Source organism: Plecotus auritus, assembly GCF_963455305.1.
Source record: "Plecotus auritus genome assembly, chromosome: 2".
NCBI lineage: Eukaryota > Metazoa > Chordata > Mammalia > Chiroptera > Vespertilionidae > Plecotus > Plecotus auritus.
In genome coordinates, this window is record NC_137771.1 from 35848916 (window position 1) to 35875964 (window position 27049).

At 38.0% G+C, this 27049-nt stretch overlaps 1 protein-coding gene and 1 pseudogene across 3 annotated transcripts in view; both read left to right on the top strand.

Annotated features, from left to right (window-relative positions):
• The window catches only part of FAF1 (Fas associated factor 1), a 389848-nt gene that overhangs the window by 268012 nt on the left and 94787 nt on the right, over nucleotides 1-27049 (top strand). For both annotated transcript variants that reach the window (XM_080652360.1, XM_080652361.1), the window contains one exon: nucleotides 4044-4198. In XM_080652360.1, coding sequence (XP_080508486.1) covers nucleotides 4044-4198 — 155 coding nt within the window. The remainder of the gene's footprint in view (nucleotides 1-4043; nucleotides 4199-27049) is intronic.
• LOC308242160 (S-phase kinase-associated protein 1-like) lies at nucleotides 21757-22270 on the top strand (annotated as a pseudogene). Its single transcript has one exon. The product of its transcript is annotated as an S-phase kinase-associated protein 1-like (transcript).

Consider the following 27049-nt stretch of genomic DNA (forward strand, 5'->3'; position numbering starts at 1 on the left):
TCTTATCACTTATCATATGGTACTGGGATGAAATCTTTGCTTCCCCATACACCACCCTCTCCAACTGTTTGAGGGCAAGAGAACTTTGTTTTATTCATCTTTATATTTTCAATACCTAACACATAGGTACTCTACAAATGTTAGTGAACTAAATTATTAATGGGCCAAAGGAAAAATGTTATAGTAATGGAAAACAAAACATTTTCTTACGCTTTTCTATGTACCAGATGCCCTTTCTTCACAAAAGCAATTTTCTGATATGCTCAGTTTTCACTGTTTTGGCCTGTGTTTAATTGAGCTCAAGAAAAAAAGATCAGAAATCTGAGTCTGGGGTTCATTTACTAGGAGCTGTGCCTATAATTTAATGAGATTTATGTAGCCCAAATTTACTAGCATTTTCATATTAGTAAGAGTCTTTATATTTTTTTTTATTACTATCATAACAGAAGGAAAGTTTTTGTTGAAAGCTTATTATGTTAGAGAAAAGAGATTATTTTAAGATTATTCCATCTCCCTTTCTGAAAGCTACTATGGGAGTCCCCCCAGCCTGAAGATCCTCTTCTGATACTCTGTTTATTGTCTCCTTTTTCTCACAGTTTAGAGCTTAAAGTGATTTTTTTTTAAAGTGTGTTTTACTGGCATCTCATGTTTAACAGTGTCAGGGGTTTGTGTCCCTGGACGAAAACTGTTTCTCCAGAGCCTTTTTTCTCTCAGCTTCCAGTGAAAAGAGGGGCGAGGCGAGCCAGTAGCTTACCACAAAGCAATGCCACCACAAAGAAAAGATTAAGGGTTTAGAGAGAGGTCAATGTGGGTTTTTCTCTAACTAAACACTTTCCTAAAGTTTCCTTGTGGAAAAATAATGAAGTCATCTCAGAGTTTTTAAAGAATTTTTATTTCTTTTTCACCGTCTGCATTCGCTTGTCTTCTCAGCATGGATGTTTAATCTTCCTAGGCTTTGTGAATTGGCCCAAATGAATAAGTGGTGAGCTGTCTCTCTAGGAGCTAGAGGCTTATTCTAAGGGCCTAATCACTGAGTAAACACATCTTTGCCCTCCCTCTCACAACTGCGATATAATAGTCGAGATTCTAGCACAGTAACCTGGATATTGCAGGGACCAATGCTTTGAAATGCAGAATGGTTGATCCTCCAAAACAGACAGTGCCTGATCTTCGCCTGCCTCTTTCTTCTTTTGTAAATTAAATATTGCCAAAGAGATGCTGTTTTATTGCTTGATATTGTGCATTAGTGCCCTGGATTTCCAAGTTTAGTTTCAGTCAACACTGTTGGTTGCACTTATAGGGAACTCTGCATGTTGGGTTTCTTGGTAGCCTCTTCGGCACATGTGTGTTTGGTTTGGGAAGAGCATTTAAATTAAATCAGTGAGATAGCAATGTAAATCGCTAATCTCTTTCCCAAAGTTTAAATGTTCCATTGCAGTGTCCTTGAGAGAAATAGACATTTTAATGATTTAAGTATTGCCATTGTTTGGTTAGAAATATGCTTATTTAAAAGTGGACGGCTCTTGTTCCCACTATCTCATTAAATATAGTTGCTGAGATACGATTGAGTAGAATTAGAGGTTAACATCCCTCTGTCTATTCAGCTAGAGAGCTCTAAGAAGAGGAACTCTGAGTTTGTTAGTGCTGCCAGGTTCAGTTCCTTTCCCCAAAGCAGCAGATTTCTAGATTCATTTACTAAAAGTGATTAGGCATTGCTGCTGCCATTTGGTGTCTTTTTTTGCCTGGAGGGGCTATTTGAAATCAGCATTCAAGTTTCTTTCATCAAACATGCTGAGATCTATGCCAGCTTAGGGATGCAAAGAAGACTGAAAGAGACCCAGTCCTTACACTTGAGAGACTATGTCTAGAGGGGATACTGGTAAACAATTAGAATACTAAGGGGAAGAGAGATAGAGGTCCAGAAGAAGAAGCTCATAACTCTCCCTAAGGGAATCGGGAGGTTTCTCAGAGGAATTTGCTTTGAGCCTTAAAAGATGAGTAGGAATTTATCAGATAAGTATCTCTTCAACAATGTATATGATTACAAACTTCCTAAAAGCCTCTACTGTTTTCTGCAAACTCAACATAGATGAAGCCTGAATCTTTTTTATTCACCATTTTATCACCACTACTTCCTGCTGGGTCTAACACAAAGTATTTCAACAAATGCTTGTTGAATGAATGAATAAGTGACTTGAAACATGGTAGCATCTATTGTTGGAGTAGCTGAGCTACTTGTCTTAGGAATCCTGCCCTTATTCTCATCACATGCTGTCTGTGAGGCTCCAGAACCACTGCTGTCTGAGCCGTGGCCAGTCTGGCATCTTCGTATTGTATAAGCACTTTAAGCCTTGCCTATAATGTTGGCAATTCCCCTGCTATTATCAAAGAAAGAACAGTAGGTTTGGAGTCAGTCAGTCCGGGTTTTATACTGCTTACTTAACTGGTTATGGAATTTAGGACAAGTCAGCTTTTAAATTTCCTCATATACTAATGAAGTTAACACTATTTTACAGGTTTATTCTGGGATAAAATAGATAATGATATGTAACTGCCTCCTCTTCTTAGTAGATGCTTTTGGAATCTTAATCTACCTTCATCTATTATAAAGTTTTAACTTTGAAAAAGATATTTTAATGATTTCTTTTTTATTATAATTTGGTTTATTTATTGGGATAATTCCATCAGATAAGTTGATCAGACTTCATTAACTTTCATCAACATGAGCCTTATATTTTTCTATAAATGTTCTTTGATTTAGTGTCTCACACAAGGTTTTCTTTATTATCATCACATTTTTATTTAATATGAAGGGAAAGACTCTGAGCTTCCTTGAAATTTTCCTTTGCTAGAATTTCAGATGTTTGTACATTGTCTTTACCATAAAATTTTACCTTTTCATTTCCTAATAATTGACTATTTTTTAAAGTCAGCTCTTCTACAAGATAGCACCAAGAAGTCAGTTAACGGCAATTTAGGCTCTTTAATTGTCGTTGTTATTGCTAAAGATGTTATATTGCTAATTATGTTGCTCAATTTTAATTTTTAGTTTCTATGATCTTACTGAATGTCCAAGTATGATGGGACACTTTTAAGAGACCAAATATCATTTCTTTTTTTTATTAAATATATTTTATTGATTTTTTACAGAGAGGAAGGGAGAGGGAGAGAGAGTTAGAAACATCGATGAGAGAGAAACATCCATCAGCTCCCTCCTGCACACCCCCTACTGGGGATATTCCTGCAACCAAGGTACATGCCCTTGACCGGGATGGAACCCGGGACCCTTGAGTCTGTAGGCCGAGGCTCTATCCACTGAGCCACACCAGTCAGGGCTCAAATATCATTTCTTGAAAGCAAGTTTTAACAGATAGAAGGGAAAGAATAATTTTCCATATGAGAAACTACATTATTGGGCATTTTCGGAAATATAAACCAGAAAGAATTCATGTGAAGTGAACATTTTTCTATCCTTTCAAGTGGCAATTAGAAGTTACCTGCTCTTGAATTAGAACTTTAATATGGGGACACATTAAGCACTTTAAAATTACCTGTAGAATTAAAACAAACTGTATTTTAGCCATTTTCCTTTTAGGTGGAAGAGACTACTCAGTGTTTAGATTAAAAACATTAAAAATATATAAAGAGAATTTGACATTTACTCTTTTTTTAATTTCTTTATTGATTAAGGTGTTACATATGTGTCCTTATTCCCCCATTACCCCCTCCTTACCCCAACTCATGTCCTCACCCCCCTGTTGTATTTTTTCTTTGTATAGTTGAAGAGTTCAAAATAAAATTTTCCTTTACACATAAACTATTAAATATGAAGAATGGTAAATCCATTTTATTTAAAGAAAATGCAGTTCTTTTGCAATTTCTGCTTGAGATAGGCTTGCACATATTAACAGGAGTCTATGACAGCAGCCTGTAAAGTCTTTGCTGCTTATATTGACTGAATCTGATGACCTTCTAAAATTTAAGAAATCTTATATTAGTAGATATTTTAACTCATCAGTTTTTTCTTTTTTTTTTTTTTTCAGAGAAAGCTTCTTGCTATCTACCTCCACCATGATGAAAGTGTATTAACCAACGTGTTCTGCTCACAAATGCTATGTGCTGAATCTATTGTCTCTTATCTGAGTCAAAATTTTATAACCTGGGCTTGGGATCTGACAAAGGACGCCAATAGAGCAAGGTAATATTGTTCACAACTTATAGTTGGGCTTCTATTCTTTTTTTTAAAGCCATCGTATTTGGTTTTTATCATCATAAACATTTTCATCCTCAGCATTAAATTCTCTATCATTATATTTAATTAGATATAAGCCATCTGTTCTAACTAAAATATGCAGTTAATCACAATTATGAATTTCTTAACTTTTTAAGATTTCTTAAATTTAAGAATAACTAGAAAACTAAAACACATTGTTCTCATCTTTTTTGCAATAAGAGATATAGTACATTTCTGTTTATTGTATGTTCTAATATTGTAATATGTTGTTGAACATTTAGAGAAGAATCTGTTTTTAAATAATGTTTAGAAAGGGAAGGCAGGTCTAACATATAATCCTAGTAGCAAGTTTATTTTTTAATAATTCCAGTGAAGAAGACAAGACATTCTGGATCAGTCCAGTGGAATTGGTAATAGCTTAACTCTAGCATATGCTAATTGATGTAATCGCTTTATTGCACATATTCTTTTGCACAAATCCATAATCTTAATAGGAAAAAAATCCTTTTTCTAGTTGCCAGGGTAAATTTACTTAATTTGTTAATCATAACTGTAGTGATGAATAATTCTTCATATTTTGCCTATTTGCATTTTCCATCTGAAATATATTTCATGGTGTTTAATTACACATGTGGCCACAACATCCCATGATGTTACTTTGGGTGTGTTAACACAATCATAGTCACAGGCTGTTGGTTTATGAACAAGGAGATTAGATTAATTCATTTTAAGGCAAGTCTATTGTAGCTACCTATTTTAAGTGATTATAGAACAATTAGAAATTAAATTATCTGATTTGTCTTTATATTATTTTGCGGCATACTGAATTTTTGCTCATTCAGACTTTGTTTTATGTAAGCTGAATCTAAAAAGAAAAATGATCTTCCTTTAAATGTGAAGCAAAAGAATGTAGAAGCAATTCCTTCATCTAATACTTCATTTCTTTAAGCAAATGGTTAGGAAATTTCATAGGATGACTTGGAAATGTTCTGCCTTGGAAATGTCCCATGTTATACATAAATAAAGAACCTTTAGCACCTGTATTTGTTTAAATTAAATCAGGCTATTATGCACACTCAGTTAAAGGTGATGAAAAGCAGTGCCAAAAACAGATAAAAAATGCAGCATCGAAGTTCTTTCATGAGGCAAAATACATAGACTGGAGACTTGGCTAAATCTTTTACTATTCACTGGCAGTAAGGAATCTCCTCCTTTCCTTTTATCCACAACTTGATGGAGAAGGAAACACTATTTCTAAACCATCTGTAGTGGCTAAGTTCAGCGGGCTACCTGCTGTTATTTTGTTCTATACTCCATTTAATTCCTTAGTTCCTTTTATTTTACAATGACAAAAAATTGCAGTGTAGTTTCTTTTGAAAAACAGTGTTTGAGGGTTTTTTTTTATGACTGGCAATCAACAGCCATGTAATTGCTTTGTTATGTTTTACTAAAGAAGTCTGTTAAGTAGCACAACTTTGATACACTAGTAATAAGAGTTTGCAGGTTACAGAGACACCTGTGGTGACCAAAGCGACAGAAGCTGCTTGTTAGAAAGAGCCAGTACAGCTGTGTCCTATTAACTCCTTATGACACTTTTTTAAAACACAAAATAAAGGCCTTGTTTAAGGCTTTAGAGCTATTTCTCAATGAATTGAAGGATGGGCTATGAAGTATGATAGGATATTTCAATCTACATTTTTTAAAATGTGGCATCTTGTTATTAATTTTCTGTAATCAAAATAAAAAGAAGTGATATTAAAGACTGAAAATAGAAATATCTAGGAATTCAATTTAATAAACAAAGAATGTAACAATTTCTGGAATTTAAAATTCTTGGCATCCTTATTTAAAATCAAATTCTGTATTATAAATTAAAAACTATTTTAAGGTAAGTTATTACATTTCTCTCTACAAAGTAATACAGTTATGTAGCTACTTTTCATGTGCAGCTCATCATTATTACTCTTAAGGCAAATAGGGAAATATACATTTTACAAATAAGATGAAAATTCATTGGACTGACATATTCCTAAAAGAGAATAAAAGTGGATTTCCTTTTGACATATGAAACTGTAAGAGAATTAGTTATTTAAGCTGATATTAGTGCCCCCAGAAAGGGTTTACTTTAGCCACAAGTTTCTTACCACCTGTCATAGATTCATCTAAATAAAATTGTCTGAGTTTCATCTCTGTGGTTTCTCTTGGATTTTATCACCACATTTATCCAAAGGTGTTTGTCATGAAAATTAATTGCACCATCCATTTGATGCTGTTACCATTGAGTAACAAAGCTTCAAACTTTTAATTCAGTAGAAGACTGCTGCATTAATTTTTTGATTAGTGGGCTACATATGGAAAGTTGTTATGCCATCATTTGTCTATTACTAGGGAGTTAAAGTGGGACAGATTTACATGTGGAGATATAGAAGAGATTTCCAGGCATCAGAAATAAGATTGTTGCTGTAGGTATCCTTTTACCTATGGGGTGTTCGTTTGTTTTATGACAAAATGTAAAAGTTTAGAAATGAATTTCTGGTGGATGGCTTGTCTGGTCCCATACCTGGCTATTCTAGTTGAGGCTAGTCATATAAATTTAGAGAATCCTGAACCTATAAGCTATTTAGTCTGGATGCTTCCTTAGTGGTTTTCTGGAACTATCCCTGATATAATAGCCAGGGGAAATTGATGCCCAAGATGGGTAGAGACTTGCCAAGCAAATTTACTTTTGCTTATGAAATACTCTGATTAAGCCTATAGAAGCATTAGTCCTCCTCAATTTACTATGAATCTCTCATGTCTGCAGAATATAAGTGAAGGATATGGAACTAAGTGAATGCTTTGGTAGGGTTACTAGAATGTCAATTGCTATTTCCTCATTTCACTAATAAACTAGAGTAAAAAATAAACAGATTTCTATAGAATTCCACTGTTATACATCCCTGTGATGTTGATGATTTTGGATTTTTCACCTCCAAAATAATTCTAATAACTTTCTTTATAAGTTGAATACTTAAGTTAACAAACCTATATCTGTATAAAGTAGATTAGAATAATTCCTAGATTAATCTTAGAATATTCCACATATGAACTAAGACATCAAACTTTCGCTGTAATGATTATTACAGTGTACATGCTCACTGAATTATCATATAGAACACCGGTCATCAACCTTTCGGACCTCATGGACCACCAGTGGTCCGTGGACCACTGATTGGCGACCGCTGGTATAGAAGGCTTATTCATTTTATTTGTTTCATTAAGGAACTGTACAAAATTTTAGGGGAAAGAAACTCAATAAGCATTTGACAAATTAATGTATTGTATCCAATTCCACCTGAGAATATTGCTTATAATTTCAGATTGTATATTGAAGTGGAGGTTTCTTTCTTAGAAAACTCTGGACAGCCTTGTTGGCTGTCATGTCTAGTTAGATTTCAGGGCCACTGTTTCTTAAAGCAGTAGGCAGAAAGCCCTTGTCAGTCTTGAGAGGTGCTAGAAGATATAATTTTCTAAATATCCATTTAAACAATAGCACTAATAGAAACAGTGAGCTATACTTATAAATGAAAGACATGAAAGAGCTAAAAACAGATAGTAAATAAGGAGATCCTACAAATCACTTCTGGAAGCAGCTAAAATATATTTCAAGAAAGGTGTATTTCCTTTATGTTTATTCATTGAATAAACATTTAGTGTAATATGAACCAGGGGTGGTGGAATGCAGTGAGGACAAAAAGTTGAAAAAGATGTAGTGCTAATGTTCAAACACTCATAGTCTAATAGGCAAGACAGACCTAGAGCTATTATGTAATATGAAGTATGTACAAGGTGCTTTGAGAGTATAAACAAACGTCCTAGTGAGTTATTCTATCTGAGGGGGCCAGGACTTGAAAGAGAGGACACACAGAAAGGTGAAATTAGAATTTTACTTTTTCTGTTCAGAGATTTTTATATTAGCAACATTCCTAATTTATTGGGTTGCAGATATTTGTTATTCTTACAAAAGGATATTGGTATTTTAAACTTCACCATTAGGTGTCTGAGATGAAGAGTCAGTGGTTTACAAACATGACTGTGAAAGAGAGGAAAAAATAGAAAGATCTGGCCAGCTAATATATTCCTATTATGGTCTGAACCAGATTGAGGATTAGGGTCACCCAACTGGGATGGACAGATCTCAAGAAGTTGTTTTCTTAATGATTGATCCAGTTGTGGCATATGCTTACAGGCAAATAATGGAGAAGAGATCAGATACTCTTTTGGATTCTAACATGTAGACACCATCATGGATTTAACTAATACAATAAAAGTACTTTTAGCACACTATATTCATAGTGAATAAGTTCTTGAGCTATAAAATAATAATTTCTTAAAATTCAGGACTGATATCACCTCTAGGAAGCCTCGTCTCTCTCCATCCTTCTCTTGGCTCATTTTGGGTTAAAATGCACATCCTATATGTTCCCATATATCCCTATACTAATTGTATCAATGGTACTCATTACATTGTATGGTGGTTCACCAGCTCCCCACCAGGTTGTCAGCTCCCCAAGGGAGATATGTCTGTAATCTCAATGTGTTACACAGTACCTTTTTAAAAGTAAGTGTTATAGTGATTTAAACACACACACACTGTCTAATAGGCTTATTGGAAAATAAGAGAGTCCAGCTTGGGTAGTGGAAAGAGCTTTAGAAATGCTGCTGTATCCCTCTAATTGTATGATCTTCCCCCAGAGTCCTTCATAGGACTAATAAAGCAAAAACTTATTCTTCTTGCAGAATGAACTAAAATGTGCACACTGGGTACCATATCTTCTGTTAGGCCTGCAGCACCCAAGAATATTGCTCATGTGTTCTCAGTACCCATGGGCCATCTAGAAAGAGGCTAGATATCCACCCTGGATGAGTTCATCCAGTGGTTCTAGAGTTTCTTCCCCAGACTCACCAAATTGCTTTGTCAGAAAATGTCACATGATATTGTGGCACAGTAAACCTTCAGTAATAAATGAATTAATAGGTATCTCTTGTTCTGACAAGGAGGGCCCACAAGGCAAATGTCTCCATTAGTCCATCCAGTATAGGTACTTGTGTAGATTATCTAATTCTAAAAAGCTTTGAATTGACTAGGATAGTGCCAACTGGGTAAGCAACCAGCTATGAGTGCTGAAGAATGAGCTGCTTATATGTGAATAAGTTCCTGAGGTGAAAATGTTTTGCACATCAGTGTACATGCTAATAGTGTTAAACCAGGCATTGCACACCATTTCTAAGCAATGTTCAGAGTAGCTGCAAACTATTCCTGAGGAATTGCTGACAATGCTGAGTTACACAGTTTACTTGTAACATGTATATAGCGTTGTATTAAGTTTTGCATACACATTACCAATGTTCACAGATAGATTTCTATTGCCTGTTAATATTAGCTTTTGAACTTAATGCCTTTGGGTGCAGTATTTCAGGTAACTGTAAACTTCTGCTGCTGTGCTGACAGGCACTTGTTAGCCTTAATATTCAATGATAATTTTCTGCATTACTTAATCTCTGGCAAGATTTAATTGACTTAAAGTTCTTATTATTAGCAGCTATCTTCACCTGCACTTACCATCTCAGTAATTAGCCATATTCACAGTGGCTTACCCTTAATTCCAAACTAGTCAGTGGTTCATGCCTGGCTGAAGCCTAGCTGTCCATGTTACTCTAACCCAGCCTTGGGCAAACTACGGCCCGCGGGCCAGATCCGGCTGTTCTATCCAGTTCTCTTGCTCTCCCCTCCGCTCCTTTACTTTGAATTTATATTAGTTCACACAAACACTCCATCCATGCTTTTGTTCCGGCCCTCCGGTCCAGTTTAAGAACCCATTGTGGCCCTCGAGACAAAAAGTTTGCCCACCCCTGCTCTAACCCTACAACTCCCATTTGATCTAAAAAAACAGCCCAGGTGTGGGGTCTGCATGGGAGACACAAGGAGTGTTAACATACAACTGCTACCCTAGGAGCACATATGGGTTCTACAGAAGTAGCTGAGGAAACAGATAACATGTTGTGGTCAGGGAACTAAGACTTCCACAGAGCCTTCAGTGCCAGGCTTCGATATGATTTTCCCCAAACTTCCCTTTGTGCTACGTTTCCTTTCCAGTACTTTTAAAGGAAATGTATTGCCATCCAAAACATCCCAGGTCAAGGGCTTAATTAATGCTTTAAAATAAAGATTCCAAAACACCAGGAGAGTTTGTCATTTTCTCCCTGGTTTGTTTTGTGAAGAGGGAGGAGAGAAGGTGAGGAGGAACCCCTCCTGTTCCATGATTACATCCTACCCACTCATTTTCTCCTTTTCTCCTCTGCTTTTGATTTTTAGTGGCAGTCTTAACAGAATGTCAAGATCAATTTGCAGCATGGTTTAACTCAAGGTTTGCGTTCTGCCAGCAGCAATTGTCCCTGCAAACAATGCTGTGTGTTCGTGTAACTTCAGAAGCTTTCAGGAGGATCATGACAAGGGCAGCATCTGATGACTTTATTAGTGTAGGATTTCAAATGAGCTCAGTAATTGTTCATATCTCTTTGTCAGCAAGTCATAATTACTGCTCAGCATTGTCCAAGGGTACACTTATGAATAGTTTCCTAATAGTACTGAAAGGAAAGGAAAGAGGGAAATGATAAAAGGTGATGGCCTCATGATTGAGAACAAGTCAGTCTATATTCAGATAATGGCTAAACTGTTTATGATACATTCTTTACTCTTTTTAAAATAGAAGATCGTCCTTTTAAAAATGTTCTTTGAAGTAACTTTAAATGACCAGTTTATAAGCCTTTGTTATTCTGATTTAGATACTTGCCACACTACTACTACCTAGTACTATACCCATAACTGCCCGATGGTATATGCATTGTGTTAGAATCAATCATTTGTGTAAAAGTAGATATTTTTTCTCAACATTAATTACTGCTATTCAGGAAATATGCATTTAACTCAAATACAATAGTTGATGTGTTTTCAGTCTATGTGAAAACTATTGTTAGAAAAGAACAGTACAAAGGTGATACTGTTGACAAGATGGTTCAGGGGAGAAACCAAGATGGCGGCATAGGTAAACACCTAAACTGCTGCCTCGCACAACAGTATGAAAACTACAACTAAAAGACAAAACGGACACCATCCAGAACCACAGGAAAGCTGGCTGAGGGGAAACTCTACAACTAGAAGAAAAGAGGAAAGCACATTGCGACTCAGAGGAGCTACAAAAGGCTGAGGTATGGAGGCTCCCACGTGGAGAGGACGGGCGGCTGTGTGCACGGGCGGCTGAGTGCTCACTGGCTTTCTAAAGCGGGAGGGAGAAGGAAACTCCCAACTGCACTGAACTCCAGTCCCGGGTGAGATGCTGGGAAACCAGACTCATTCAGGGGGAATATGGACTGTCAGGAAAAAGAAAGCACACTGAGACTCAGGAGCTGTGGAAGGCAGAGGTCTGGAGGCTTGCACGTGCGAGTGCAGAGAGGACTAACTGCTGAATGCACAGGAGGCTGAGTGCGCGGCTGGCTTTCTAAAGCAGGAGGGAGACAGAAGCTCCCGACTGCGTTGAACTCCAGTTCTGGGCAAGTTTCTGGGAACCCCGACTCATTCGGGGAGAAACTGGACTGTCTGGCAGTGGGCAAAACTCGAGGGTGGCTTTCTCTCAGAGGTGCTTGCAGCGATTACCGAGAGGCACTGAGACCCAGGGGCCTCATAGGGCAGGGCTGATGGGAAACCAAGTCTGTCTGCTCTGCCCTGAAACTCCACCCCATCCACGCTGAGCACAGAGGCTTTTGCAATTTTGCAAGTCTTGTCTCATAAGAGTGTCTCCAGCACAGAACTTCTCCCAGCGTAGACACAGCTGATCCTCACAACCAATTGGCCTGGAGGTCAATTTCTCCTAGTGATACCAACAACAGTCAAGACTTAACTACAACAAGGCTGTGCACACAGTCCACAAAGGGGTGCACCAAGAGTGTCCACCTCAGGTAACTGGGGAGGCTGAGCCACTGTGCCCTAGAGGACACCTAGCACACAAAGCTACTCTACCAACTCAGGGAAGCAGCCAAAATGCAGAGACAAAGAAACAGATCAGAAATGAAAGAAATGGAGGAAAACAAACAACTGGATATAGAGTTCAAAACCACGGTTATAAGGTTTTTCAAGAATTTCCTAGAAAAGGCTGATAAATTTAACAAGACCCTCGAGGATATGAAAAAGGATCAACTAGAAATTAAACATACACTGTCTGAAATAAAAAAAGATTATACAGAGACCTAACAGCAGACTAGAGGACCTCAAGAATCAAGTCAAAGAGTTGAAATACAAAGAAGCAAAAAACACTCAGCCGGAAAAGCAAAAAGAAAAAAGAATCCAAAAATTTGAAGATAGTATAAGGAGCCTCTGGTACAACCTCAAGCATACCCACATCCGAATTATGGGGGTGCTGGAAGAAGAGAGAGAGCAAGATACTGAAAACCTATTTGAAGAAATAGTGACCGAAAACTTCCTCTACCTGGTGAAAGAAATAGACTTACAAGTCCAGGAAGCGCACAGAACCCCAAACATAAGGAATCCAAAGAGGACCACACCAAGACACATTATCATTAAAATGCCAAGAGCAAAAGACAAAGAGAGAATATTAAAAGCAGCAAGACAAAAACAGTTAATTACCTACAAGGGAGCACCCATATGACTGTCAGCTGATTTCTCAACAGAAATTATGCAGGCCAGATGGGAGTGGCAAGAAATATTCAAAGTGATAAATAGCAAGAACCTACAACCAAGATTATTCTACCCAGCAAAGCTATCATTCAGAATGGAAGGTCAGATAAAGAGCTTCACAGATAAGAAAAAGCTAAAGGAGTTCATCACCACCAAACCAATATTATATGAAATGCTGAAAGGTATTCTAGAAGAAGAAGAAGAAGAAGAAGGAGAAGGAGAAGGAGAAGGGGAAGGGGAAGGGGAAGGGGAAGGGGAAGGGGAAGGGGAAGGGGAAGGGGAAGGGGAAGGGGAAGGGGAAGGGGAAGGGGAAGGGGAAGGGGAAGGGGAAGGGGAAGAGGAAGAGGAAGAGGAAGAGGAAGAGGAAGAGGAAGAAGAAGAAGAAGAAGAAAAAGATAAAAATTATGAACAACTAATACATGTCTATCAACAACTAAATCTAAAAATCAAGTGAATTAAAAATCTGATGAACAATAAACTGGTGAATATAATAGAATCAGGGGCATAGAAAGGGAGTGGACTGACAATTCTCGGGGGGAAAAGGGTGTGGGAGGTGTGGGAAGAGACTGGACAAAAAGCATATACCTATGGATGAGGACAGTGGGGGTAGGTAAGGGCAGAGGGTGGGGTGGGAACCGGGTGGAGGGGAGCTATGAGGGGAAAAAGAGGAACAATTGTAATAATCTGAACAATAAAGATTTATTAAATTAAAAAAAAACCAGGATTGTAAATTTTTATCAAATCTTATTTTTATCATGAACTAGATCTTTCTTAGTACTTCATAGATACCAGTTTCTAATGATCTAGTCAGAGTTACTTTAATGGGCTGTAGCTAAGGAATCATTTTCTGCCACTTTCACCAATAATAGCAGCTTCTTTACCCTTAGAACTGTATTTCAAGCTCATGCCGCTTGTGACGGGAGTTTCTCTGAGAATATCATTAGCTAAAAGCTTTTTAAAAAACCAAACACATTGTAACAACTGAACCATTAATTAAGCACCTACTATGTGCCATACACTATATGTATGAGCTCATTCAATCCTCACTCTATACATTACCTCATTTAACCATAATTCTGAAAAGTAAGTTGCAAAGGTACAGTTTCACATATGAAGAAACTATTTTTGGCTCAGAGAGGTTCTGTAACTTACCCAAGGTCATGCAACGGCTGTACCAGATGTAAAACCCAATCTCCCTATGCTTTTCGGCTACATAATGCTTTATTTCCCATGACCTTGCCAGGCTGGATTATTCAACAACAATAATATACTGAATAACTGTGTGCAAAGCTCTGTGGGGGGTATAAGAAAAGTATAAGGCATGGACTTTTTGCTCAGGTAACAAATAAACCTGGGATTCACCAAACGTTTGAGTTAGGGATTAGAATCATTCTTAGTGTCCATTTTGTAGCCATGCAGGCATTTTTCCGTATACAGGCAGGCATACCTTGTTTTATTTCTCCTCGCTTTATTACATGGTACAGATGTGCCTTTTTACAAACTGAAGGCCAGGCCCTTCACCAGCAAAAAGATTACAACTTGCTTTATTGCAATATTCACTTTATTGCAGTGGTCTGGAATCGAGCCCGCAATATCTCTGATGTTACTACAATCTCTAACTGAATACTGCTAGGGAGAGCAAAAATGAAAGCTTCAAAAGATAGTGTGTTTTTGATCTGCTGTAAAAGCTAAAAATGGTTTTTGCTATAGTTCTTCTTCCTATAGAGAGCTTCTGCAAACTTCTCCCTTCGGTTCTAGTTTTGGCCTTGGAATTACCTGGAATAAGCCTAACTTCTTTTCTGCATTATCAATTTAACTACAGCTATCTTGTTTGCCCAAATTTTCTTGCCTTTTCTTACCAAATATGTTTATTCTTTCCGTTGTTCCCCACATGGTAGGGTGTTCTAGGCTCAGCCCATTCTAAAGGTGCCCACAATCTAGCATAGTGCTCCAGAGGATGCTCTTCTGGTGCTGTGCTCACTTCTATTCTGTAATTAACATGTATCTTTTGAAATTCTGATTCTATTAACTCTCCCAAGTTTTATCACTCATAAATTATACCTTAGTTCCTTACCTCTTATTATTCTTGATAATCCTCTTAGTTCCTAGATATGTCCAACTCCAGAAAATTTTTATTTTTCTCTTTATTTACCACATTTAAATGTGGTTATCAACAGAAAATAAATCACCTTATATATTTTGATTTCAAACATCTGGCTCTGACCAACACTTCCTATTGTACATATTTAAGTATCAGCAGTGCTAAAGTTTTTGATCTCATAATGCCATATAATCTATTGACCCTCACCACTTGACTTCATTCATGTCTCCAATCTTCATTTCTCATCCTATTTAGATTTCAAGATTCACCATTATCAATTCCTTGTATACTTTAAATTTCCTCATTGCTGTCTCCCTCCATTGTACTCACTTTGTTAAACCAAATTATTCACCTTCTCTATGCCTATGCACTTGCAGTTGAAATTGGTGGAGAAAATTCCACTGACTGATTTAAAAAAACAACAAACACAAACTTTAAATGAATACACAATAATGCTGAGCAAGCCTACATGTGATTTTCTAGCTAATTCCTTTTCCCTGGATGAGAGGTTTTATTTCATATCACCTCTCATTCATGAAAGAAATATCTCATGTCCCTCTTTATTCCCCTTCCCAGCTGCCCTCACTAGTTGATTGAGAAAATGGATGTCATCAGACAAAAATGACCTTAATATTCTGTTCTTCAAGTCTCCATTTAAATGTCTCCTCTTCAAAAAGGCCTGATGAACCTTTCTAGAGAAGGCTTCTCCACCATTATTCTCTTTTATAGTACTCCTTTATAGTACTTGCCTAGAACTTTTCATAATAAGCTATTACTTTTGCTTATTTAAAAACATTTTTTTTTCTAATTCTTCCACTGGGATATAAGCTTCATAAAATCAAGAATTACATTGGTCTTTTTCACTTTTATTCTTTACTACAATCTCAATAATTATTTGTTGGATGTCATAAGAATGCATGAGAGCGTAATGGTTAAAAGTATGAATGTCTTGGATTTAGTCAGACTAGGACTGGAATTCTAGCTGTGCCACTAGGCCACCATAGTGACATTGGGCAAGTTGCCTAAGCCTTCAAAGTTGCAGTTTGTATATTGGAAATGGTGATTTAAAAAACCACATCCCTTAGAGCTGTTATTAGAATTGAATGGGATAATTGATTTTTAAAAGTCTGGCACTGTGTATATATTTGATTTCTTTGTCTCAGACATTTATGAACATGTTGGTAGAACAAAGACAAGTGTTAACTATTTGAGGTCACTTTCAGTTTGGTAGCACTCTGCAGGTTCAATTTCCTGGTGACAAAGAATTTATCTAACTTAGCCTACATATCTGAATCTTATTCTGAGGAAGGCTTTTAGATGCCTTGTCATATGCCTTACTGAATTCCAGATAGTTGAAGCTTATGAAATGCTCTGGAGTGACCTCATGGTTACTTGGGTTGGTTGTATTCTTAATAATCCATGCTGCCTCCTAGTCATCCCTACTGTATTCTAAGTGTTCATGCTCCATTCATTGTCTAAGTGACTTTTCTATACTGTTTAGAGGACTGAGATCAAGTTTACTGGTCTGTATTTTTTGAAAATCAAGGTATTTACTTGTCTTTAAGGATGTAGATTCCTCAGATGGTAGTAATTTCTATTACCATTCATTCTAGCTTTTTGCTGTCCCATTTGTTCAACTACCTATCCATTTCTTTATCTAGTAAAGTATCCATTAAACATTTACTGTACCATATCACTCCTTTTTTTCTCTCCTACATATTTTTGTCTGTTTTTCTATTTTGCATTTATTATTTTCCTACTTTAAAAATGGACATAATAGCTACACAAAAATAAATGTAATATAAAACAGGAAAATAATATCAGTTAAAAAACAAATAAAAGTGTCAAATAATGAGTATTTATAAACACTTGAGTTGACTCAAGTTTTGTGCATGAACATTAAATACAGCTCTGTAGTTCTGGCAGCTAAAGGAGAAAAAAGGAAATGTATAGGCATATCCTCATTTATTCATTTATACATCTAATATATATTTATTGAGTTTCTGTTTTTTGCCAGGTACTATAGCCTAGAGTTTATAGTTTATCATTTACAATTCTCATTGTCTGATTAAAGGAAGTGTAATAGTTCATCTCAAGATTTCTGGCACTAGACTTAGTGTGATCACTTTGTAAGTTATATAAATGTCTAATTGTTGTATACCTGAAACTCATATAATACTGTATGTCAACTGTAATTGAAAATTAAAAATAATTTTAAAAAATATTTTTTTTAAATATATTTTATTGATATTTTACAGAGAGGAAGGGAGAGGGATAGAGAGCTAGAAACATCGATGAGAGAGAAACATCGATCAGCTGCCTCCTGCACACCTCCCACTGGGGATGTGCCCGCAACCAAGGTACATGCCCTTGACCGGAATCGAACCTGGGACCCTTCAGTCCGCAGGCCGACGCTCTATCCACTGAGCCAAACCGGTTTCGGCTTAAAAAATATTTTTAAATTTTCCTAGCACTGAATTCAATGAAGCATTTTATTATATATGCTTTTCTGTTTGAGAGTCATTAGGTAACATGATAAACCATTATTTTTCTACTATTATTTTGCATAAGACAAATTCTTTTAAACAGATGTTTCTTATATCAATCTCCTGTAAAAAGCAGAGGGTTTTGTATTAAATCTTTTCTTTTGTATTAAATCTTTTATTGTAATGAGAATTCTTTAGGGAGCTTATGTAATATGGTCCTTAAATACTCCTTTTTTTTTTTCCTTAGACACAGATAACAATATGGTGATTACAAGAAGGAGAAGGGTGTGGGGGCAATAGAAGAGGGTAAAGGGGGGATGAATGGTGATGGAAAGAGACTTGACTTTGGATGGTGAACACAATACCATATATAGATGATGTATTATAGAATTGTATACCTGAAACCTATATAATTTTATTAACCAATGTCACCCAAATAAATTCAATAAAAAATCACTTTGAGCACACATACACACACACAAATATTCATTTTTTATTATCTAATTCGTAACAGGTATAGACCTCCCAGGAAAAGCCTCCATAGTCAACCTATTCATTCAACTCTCTGTCAAACATCAATTATCTCAAGTGGGCCTTTATCAAGTGCTGGGCTATACTTCTTGCTTGGAAGCTTTGATAAATTACCAAAGTGCTAATTTTCTGTGCTTTTGGTCATTTATCTTTAAAGACTTTCCTTCTGTGTATAAGATTTATCTAATGCTCTCCCACATTTTTTTATCCACTAGAATAATTATTTGATAATTCTTTTCAAATACATAAGGAAATGAACGTCAAGGTTCTAAGAGAAACTGACCAACTCTGAAATATATGATGCTGAAGATTTTTTATGTAATAAATCACAAAGTCTCAGAATTTTGCAGCTGGAAAAAAATCAGAGAACGTGATGGCATGAAAATTATATATATATTCAAATATCTATCCTAGAGTAGGACATGATCTTATCATATGGTGATGCTGATACATACTGTAGAAATTATATAACACTATAATACAGTGCCAATTATAGTGTAACTCCTTGTTTAGTGATATGAGTATGGTATTGTTATTATAACTTATTTTAGGAACTGTTTTTCCATATCTTAAGTTTGGGAGGGGGGAGAAAAAGAGAAACCAATTTGACTCTGAAGCACATAAAAGAGAGGGAAAAGTTATTAACCCACAGACTAATTCTAAAAGTAGCTATCATCTTCATTTTATATATGAGAAAGCTAAGGCTCAGAAAGATTGTTATCCAAAGAAACAACTAGCAAATAGAAAATCAGGTTTGTTTGACTCCAAAGTCTTTGTTCTTCCTACAGTATTATGCTGTTTGCAATAATTACTACTTTCTCTAATATATTAACACTAGAGGCCTGGTGCACGAAATTCATGCACTCTGGTGGCGGGGGTGGTCCCTCAGCCCAGCTTGTGCCCTCTTGCAGTCCAGGAGCCCTTGGGGGATGTCCGACTGACGGCTTAGTCCTGTGGGGAGTGGGCCTCAGCCATCAGTTGGACATCCTTAGCGCTGCTGCGGAGGCAGGAAAGCCTCCCGCCCCTGCTGCTGTGCTTGCCAGCTGTGAGCCCTGCTTCTGGCTGAGTGGCGCTCCCCCTATGGGAGCGCACTGACCACCAGGGACAGCTCCTGCGTTAAGCGACTGCACCCTGATGGTCAGTGCACATCATAGCGACATTCCACCGTTGGGCCAAAACCGGCTCTCCGACATCCCCCGAGGGGTCCCAGATTGCGAGAAGGTGCAGGCCAGGCCAGGGGACCCCACCTGAAACAATGTGCACGATCAGGGCCGGGGAGGGATATGGGAGGTTGGTCAGCCGGGGAGAGACCATGGGAGGGCTCCAGAGTGTGTCTGGCCTGTCTCACTCAGTCCCGATTGGCTGGACCCCAGCAGCAAGCTAACTTACCGGTTGGAGCACCTGCCCCCTGGTGGTCAGTGCACATCATAGCGAATGGTCGACCAGTCGGCTGTCTGCCCCCTGGGGGTCAGTACACGTCATAGTGAGCATTTGAGCGACCTTAGCATATCATTAGCATATTACACTTTGATTGGTTAACAGCCAACTGGATGACCAGACACTTAACATATTAGGCTTTTATTATATAGGATTTGGATATTTTAAACCTCTTTAACTCACATTTTCAGTCACTGGATGGTGACAGAATGAAATTATGTAAAAATTGCAGTATGCTAAAACTCAAGAGGGAAGCTTAGAGACATGAACTTGTGGACCAATACATGCTTGCTTTGTGGGTCCACATGACCTATGGAGGTGGAAGCACAGTAACAGAAGCCTTGGAGATCATGATGATTCACACCAACTGTCTTACTTAAACTTATTCAGAAGTAGTTGGGAGAGGAAAAGGAAAGTAGTATGGTAACATTGTCATTGTGAAGATAAAGGTTGCTGAAGCATGACTTGGCCCATTCATGCAACAAATATATGGTACTCACTAGGTGCTAGGAATGCAATGATGATTCATCTCCTCCTAAGAGCTGCCCAGGAGCACCATCTTGGAATACAAAGTTCCCCCTGACTTCTACGCACCCATTCCCTTCTCTGATTCCCCCCAACACTTATTCTGAACCTCTACACCTAGGCACCAATTATATACCATATATGTTTCCTTTTTGGGGTCCTTGATTTATCAAACCCAAAATATCCTTAGTATATTAAGAACAGAAGCCCTGACCGGTTTGACTCAGTGGGTAGAGTGTCGGTCTGTAGACTGAAGGGTCCCCGGTTTGATTTCAGTCAAGGGCATGTACCTTGGTTGCGGGCACATCCCCAGTAGGGGGTGTGCAGGAGGCAGCTGATCGATGTTTCTCTCTCGTCGATGTTTCTAGTTCTCTAGCCCTCTCCCTTCCTCTCTGTAAAAAATCAATAAAATATATTTTTAATGAAAAAAGAAAAAGAACAGAAGCCATGTCTTGTCATATATTTAGTGGGTCCTCATAAATATTGATGTTTGGTTAAAGAACACAGAAGAAATAGCTGGCATTTAGTATAAATTTGCTTTTTTTAAAAATTTATTTCAGAGAGGCAGAGAGACATAGAAACATCAATGATGAGAGAAAAATCATTGATGGGCTGCCTCCTGCATGCCCCCTACTGGGGATCAAGTTCGCTACCATGGGCATGTGCCCTGATGGGACCTACTGATTCATATGTCGATACTCAAACAATGAACCACACCAGCTGGGCTAAATTTGCTTTCTTATACAGCCCCGGAAAAATGAATCTTCTTCCATTTCTAAAGAAGGAATTTCTGCATTTGATAAGAGATTGGATTAGATGTTTTCTCTTATTTCTCCCAACTAAGATTTATATAGGTTGTTTCAAGTAAATGTCTATGTTCTTATTTGTGGTGAGAAAAAGACAGCCAATTATCTGTTACTAGAGGCCGGATGCACGAAATTTGTGCAAGAGTAGGCCTTCCTTCCCCCGGCTACTGGCAGGCACCCAGGACCCGGGCTTCTCTCGCAGCCCTGGCTTCGTCCGGTCTAATTAGCATATTATGCTTTTATTATTATAGATTATTGTTTCTCCAAAAATTAGTCCCTATAGATTAGATACAGCCCTGTCATTAAACTGTCAGTGCCTCAAAGCCTTTCCACTTGAGTGATTTATAGATGACAATAAAGAGCTAGATTAAAGTTATTTAGTTCTTGTGTTGGTTTTTAATTCTCACCCAAGGGTATGTTTATTGTTTTTAGACAGAGCGGAAAAGGGAGAGAGAGAGAGAGAGAGAGAGAGAGAGAGAGAGAGGAGAGAGAGAGAGAGAGAGAGAGAGAGATGAAAGAAACATCGATCAATTGCCTCCTCTACACACCCTGACTGGGATCAAACCCACAGCCCAGGTATGTGCCCTGACCAGGAATCCAACCCATAACCTTTTCGTGTATGGGATGACACACCAACCCACCGAACCACCCCGCCAGGCTAGTTTTTTGTTTGTTAGTTGGTTGGTTTTAGAGAGAGACAAAGATTTGTTCCACTTTTTTATGCATTCATTGGTTGATTCCTGTATGTGCCCTGACTGGGGATGAAACCCTCAACCTGGCATATCAAGAGGATGCTCTGATCAACTGAGCTACCTGACCAGGGCAGATTTTACTTTGTTTTTTAAAACTCTGTCTACTGGCCTGCACCGCTCATATAAAGACTGACGCTGAGCCGCTCTGTTGCTATGCCTTCAATTAAGTTGCAGAGTTCTGATGGAGAGATATTTGAAGTTGATGCTGAAATTGCCTAGCAGTCTGTGACTATCAAGACCATATTAGAAGATTTGGGAATGGACAATGAAGGTGATGATGACCCAGTTCCTCTACCAAATGTTAATGCAGCAATATTAAAAAAGGTCATTCAGTGGTGCACCCACCACAAGCATGACCCTCCTCCTCCTGAGGACGATGAGAACAAAGAAAAGCGAACAGATGATATCCTTGTTTGGGACCAAGAATTCTTCAAATTTGTCCAAGGGACACTTTTTGAACTTATTCTGGCTGCAAATTATTTAGACATCAAAGGTTTACTTGATGTTACATGCAAGACTATTGCCAATATGATCAAGGGGAAAACCCCTGAAGAGATATGCAGTACCTTCAATATAAAAAATGACTTTACTGAAGAAGAAGAAGCCCAGGTATGCAAAGAGAACCAGTGGTGTAAAGAGGAGTGAAAAGTTGTGCCTGACATTGTAACACTGTAAGGATTGTTCCAAATACTATTTGCACTGCTCTGTTTATAATTGTTACTATTAAGCAAATAGTAGACAAATGCAGCAGCAAATCAATTGTATTAGCAGAATATTGTTATTGCATGTGTAGTTTGGGTACAGATTCTAAACCTATGGCTGAGTTTCTTCCAGTATGATCAAAAGTATCTTTTTTCTTTGCTCTAAATAAAAATAAATTGTGGGTTATCTATTAAACACAAACAAACAAACAAACTCTGTCCACTAATTTAGTAGTTTACTGTTACTGGAAAGTCTTAAGTCTCAGACAGTTAGGAGATGCTTTTGAAATTAAATCTACCCAATTTCTCATTCTGTGTTTTCTTAAAATTGTCTTTAGTTTTGCTGTGTTCTCTAACATGCATACACTATTTGCATTTGCATGGAGAGGCATTATGCCATACTTTTAGAATTTGATAACATGTATCAATAGCCATTAAGTGATTCTACCTTTTTTACCCTATAATTCCACTTCACAGACTTCTTTTCCCCTGAGGATATAATTAAGGATATTTACTCCAGTATTCTTTCTAATGAAAAAAGAAAAATCTTGTTCTAAGTGAAAAGTTAGAAATATGGATATATATATATATATATATATATATATATATATATACTCACTCAATGGAATATCATTCAGTCAATTAAAATGCAGGTTCACGCTGGTTGGTTTGGATAGATAGTCAGCTGCGAACCAAAGGGTCCTGGGTTCAATTCCGGTCAAGGGCATGTACCTTGGTTGCAGGCTTCTCCCCGGTCCAAGCCCTGGTAGGGGCTTATGCAGGAAGCAACCAGTTGGTGTATTTCTTTCACATCAATATTTCTCTCTGTCTTTCCCTCTCTCTTCCACTCTCTCTAAAAATCAATGTAAAAATATCCTTGGGTAAGGATCTACACTAATAAAAGAGAAAGATGCAAATTGATTGTACCTTCACGATGCCCACCAGCCAGTCAGGAGTGAGTACACAAATTAACCCAACAAAGATAGAGGGTTAATTTGCATAAGGCGCTGGGGGTAGGATGCTTGCGTCGTCGCCATGGCGATGACAGGTGTTCCGCACTGCCCCAGCTGCTCAGGGCTTCGGGGCAACGTGGGAAGGCAGAAAGGCGGCTCCGGGCCAGAGTGAAGGCGGTGCCAGCAGCCAGGGGAAGGAAGGCCCATTCTTGCACGAATCTTTGTGCATCGGACCTCTAGTTATAAAAATAAAATGCTGGTTCATTACTATTGTGTAGAAGGCTAAAAAATTGTATTCACCCAGACTGTGACGATATACTTAAAGAAGGAAAAGTTATACTTGAACAAAAGACTGATAAAAAAAAAAATAGACAGATGTGATTAACATTGTGTTTAAAGTTTATGGAATTGATATTACATGTGTCTTTTTAATTTTTATAAAGGAATTACTATCTTTCAAATTTCATATTTATTTCATGATTAGCTAATACATTCACATTAGTCAAGACTCAAAAAGCATTAAAAAGGTATATAATGAAGTCTCCTACTTACCTCTGTCTCTCAGTTATCTTCCCCAGAGACAATGTTAGAAGTTTATTTATCCATCCAGAGATTATTTTACATTTAAACAAGCTAATTACTATATCTATTTTCTCTCAGTTTTACACAAATGGTAAACACTTTTTAACACCCTATTTTTTCCATTGACATTATATCTTAAATATATTCCATATCAGTTCATTTTATGGCTACATAATATTCCCTTAAATTCTAAAAGATACTATAATTTAATCAGATCCTGTTGTGGGCATTTGGATTATGTCCAATATTCTGCTGTTACACTCCTACACTAATTAACTGTGCACTTAGGTGATTTCCACATGGAAATTTATACTAATAAAGGGTCAATATGCTAATTAGACCAGACATCTTCCGGACATCCTTCTGGACAAAGCCATGGCAGCAGGAACCTAGGCAGAGGCAGTTAGGGGCGATCAGGCTGGCAGGGGGGAGCAGTTAGGGGGCGATCAGGCCGGCAGGGGAGGGCAGTTAGGGGCAATCAGGCCAGCAGGGGAGGACAGTTAGGGGCGATCAGGCCGGCAGGCAGAGGTGGTTAGGGGTGATCAGGCAGGCAGGCAGGCGAGCGGTTAGGAGCCAGTAGTCCTGGATTGCGAGGGGGATATCCGACTACCGGGCAGTTGGACATCCCCCGAGGGGTCCTGGATTGGAGAGGGTGCAGGTCAGGCTGAGGGATCCCCCCCCCCCCCGTGCATGAATTTCATGCACCGAGCCTCTAGTATATTTATAGACTAGGTTCCCAGATGTAGAAGTACTGATTTAAGAGTATAGGTGCATTTTTAATTTTTTTAATATATTTTTATTGATTTCAGAGAGGAAGGGAGAAGGAGAGAGCTATATAAACATCAATGATGAGAGAGAATCATTGATCAGCTGCCTCCTGCATGTCCCCTACTGGGAATCGAGCCCACAACCTGGGCATGTGCCCTTGACTGGAATCGAACCTGGGACCCTTTCAGTCCGCAGGCCCATGCTCTATCCACTGAGCAAAAGCGGTCAGGACTGCATTTTTAATTTTAATAGATATTGGCAAATTGCCCACAAGTGAGTTGGCACCAATTTCACTCTTACTAACAGTGTACACGAGTGCCTATTTCCCTATAACTTTGCCAATGCAAGGTATTACCAAGTTGTTTTACCTCCACTAATCTGACAGATAAAGGTTTCTTGATCAGCCAGAGTGGCTCAGTTGGTTGAGCATCGTTGGTCCTGTACTGCAAAAGGTTGCTTATTCGATTCCCTGTCAGGGTACATACCTGGGTTGCAGGTTTGATCCCTGGTTGGGGCATATAGGAAGGCAACCAATTGGTATATGTATCTCTCTCTTCTCCCTCCCCACCCCCCCCCCCGCCCCTTTCCTCTTTTCCTAAGTATGTCCTCAGGTGAGAATTTTTTTTTTAAATTGTTCCTTGGTATATAATTAGGAGTTAACTCATTCTGAGTTATTTTGATTATTTTTCGGTGTTTCTAAGCCATTACTGTTTCCATTTCTAGAAGTTATCTTTATATATTGTTTGTTGAATTTTTTCCTCATTGTTTTGTTAGAGTTCTTTATATACAGGGGTAGGGAAAAATAGGTTTACTCGGTATAGTTGTGAGTACGTGAAACACAGTTTATTCTTGTATTATTATTTATTAATTATTGTATTATTTTCCATATGAACATCTGTAAACCTACTTTGGCACACCCCTGTATTATGGATATTAGTCTTTTTTTCTGTGGTTTGAAATTCATAATTTTCCCCTCTATTATTTATCTTTTGATCTTGTTATGATGTTTTTTACCATGTAGAAAATAAGTCAAAATTACCAATTTTCACTTTTATACTTTGCTCCAGCTTTACTTTTTTGTTACCTTTTTATTTTTTTAATCCTTACCTGAGGATATATTTTTATTTATTTGAGAGTGAGAGAGAGAAACATGGATCAGTTGCCTCCCATACATGCCCTAACCCAGGGATCAAACCTGCAGCCCGACTACGTGTCCTAAACAGGAGTCGAACCCGCTATCTTTTGGTGTATGGGACAACACTCCAACCAATTGAGCCACACCAGCCAGGGCCTTCTTGTTACCTTTTAAATATGCTAGATACTTTTCCATTTGCTGTTCTCTCTGCCTGGAATTCTCTTCCTGGAGATATGTGTGGTTTCCCTTCCTCCTTCACCACTTTGAGTCTCTGATCAAATATCAACTTTGCAGTGAGACTTGCCTGACTACGTATTTTAACCTCCCCTTCCCTGCTTTCTTTTTCCTCTATCACCTGGAGCTCACACTCTTTAGAGGTTTCTGTTTATTTGTCTCATATCAGATTGCAGATCATCTATATAAATGAAGCAAGTGAGTAACATCTTCAACATGGTAATCACCTCAGTAGGCTGGACACTTGGTCTGGTGAAGCTGCCATTGTCCAAAACATTGTGAGGATAACTTTTTAAAAGCTGCCTTCAGACACAGCATAAAGCCTTACAAGGAAAGCAGTCCTGTGTCCTGAAAGCAGTGGTTTTTTATTTTTTATTTATTTATTTATTTATTATTTATTATTTTTTTATTGTTTAAAGTATTACACATAGTAGTACATATATCTCCTTTTTTTCCCTCATTGACCTTCCCCCCCAGCCTCCCCTACCCTCTATCGCATGCCCTCGTGCATTGCTGGTGGGAATGCAGACTGGTGCAGCCACTGTGGAGAACAGTATGGAGTTTCCTCAAAAAACTAAAAATGGAACTCCCATTTGACCCAGTAATCCCACTTCTAGGAATATATCCCAAGAAACTAGAAACACCATTCAGAAAGGATTTATGCACCCCTATGTTCATAGCAGCACAATTCACCATGTGGAAACAGCCTAAATGCCCATCAGCAGATGAGTGGATTAGAAAACTGGTACATCTACACAATGGAATACTACGCTGCTATAAAAAAGAAGGAACTCTTACCATTTGCAGCAGCATGGATGGATCTGGAGAGCATTATGTTAAGTCAGTGGTCGGCAAACTGCGGCCCACGAGCCACATGTGGCTCTTTGGCCCCTTGAGTGTGGCTCTTACACAAAATACCATGGCCTGGGTGAGTCTATTTTGAAGAAGTGGCGTTAGAAGAAGTTTAAGTTTAAAAAATTTGGCTCTCAAAAGAAATTTCAATCGTTGTACTGTTGATATTTGGCTCTGTTGACTAATGAGTTTGCCGACCGCTGTGTTAAGTGAAATAAGCC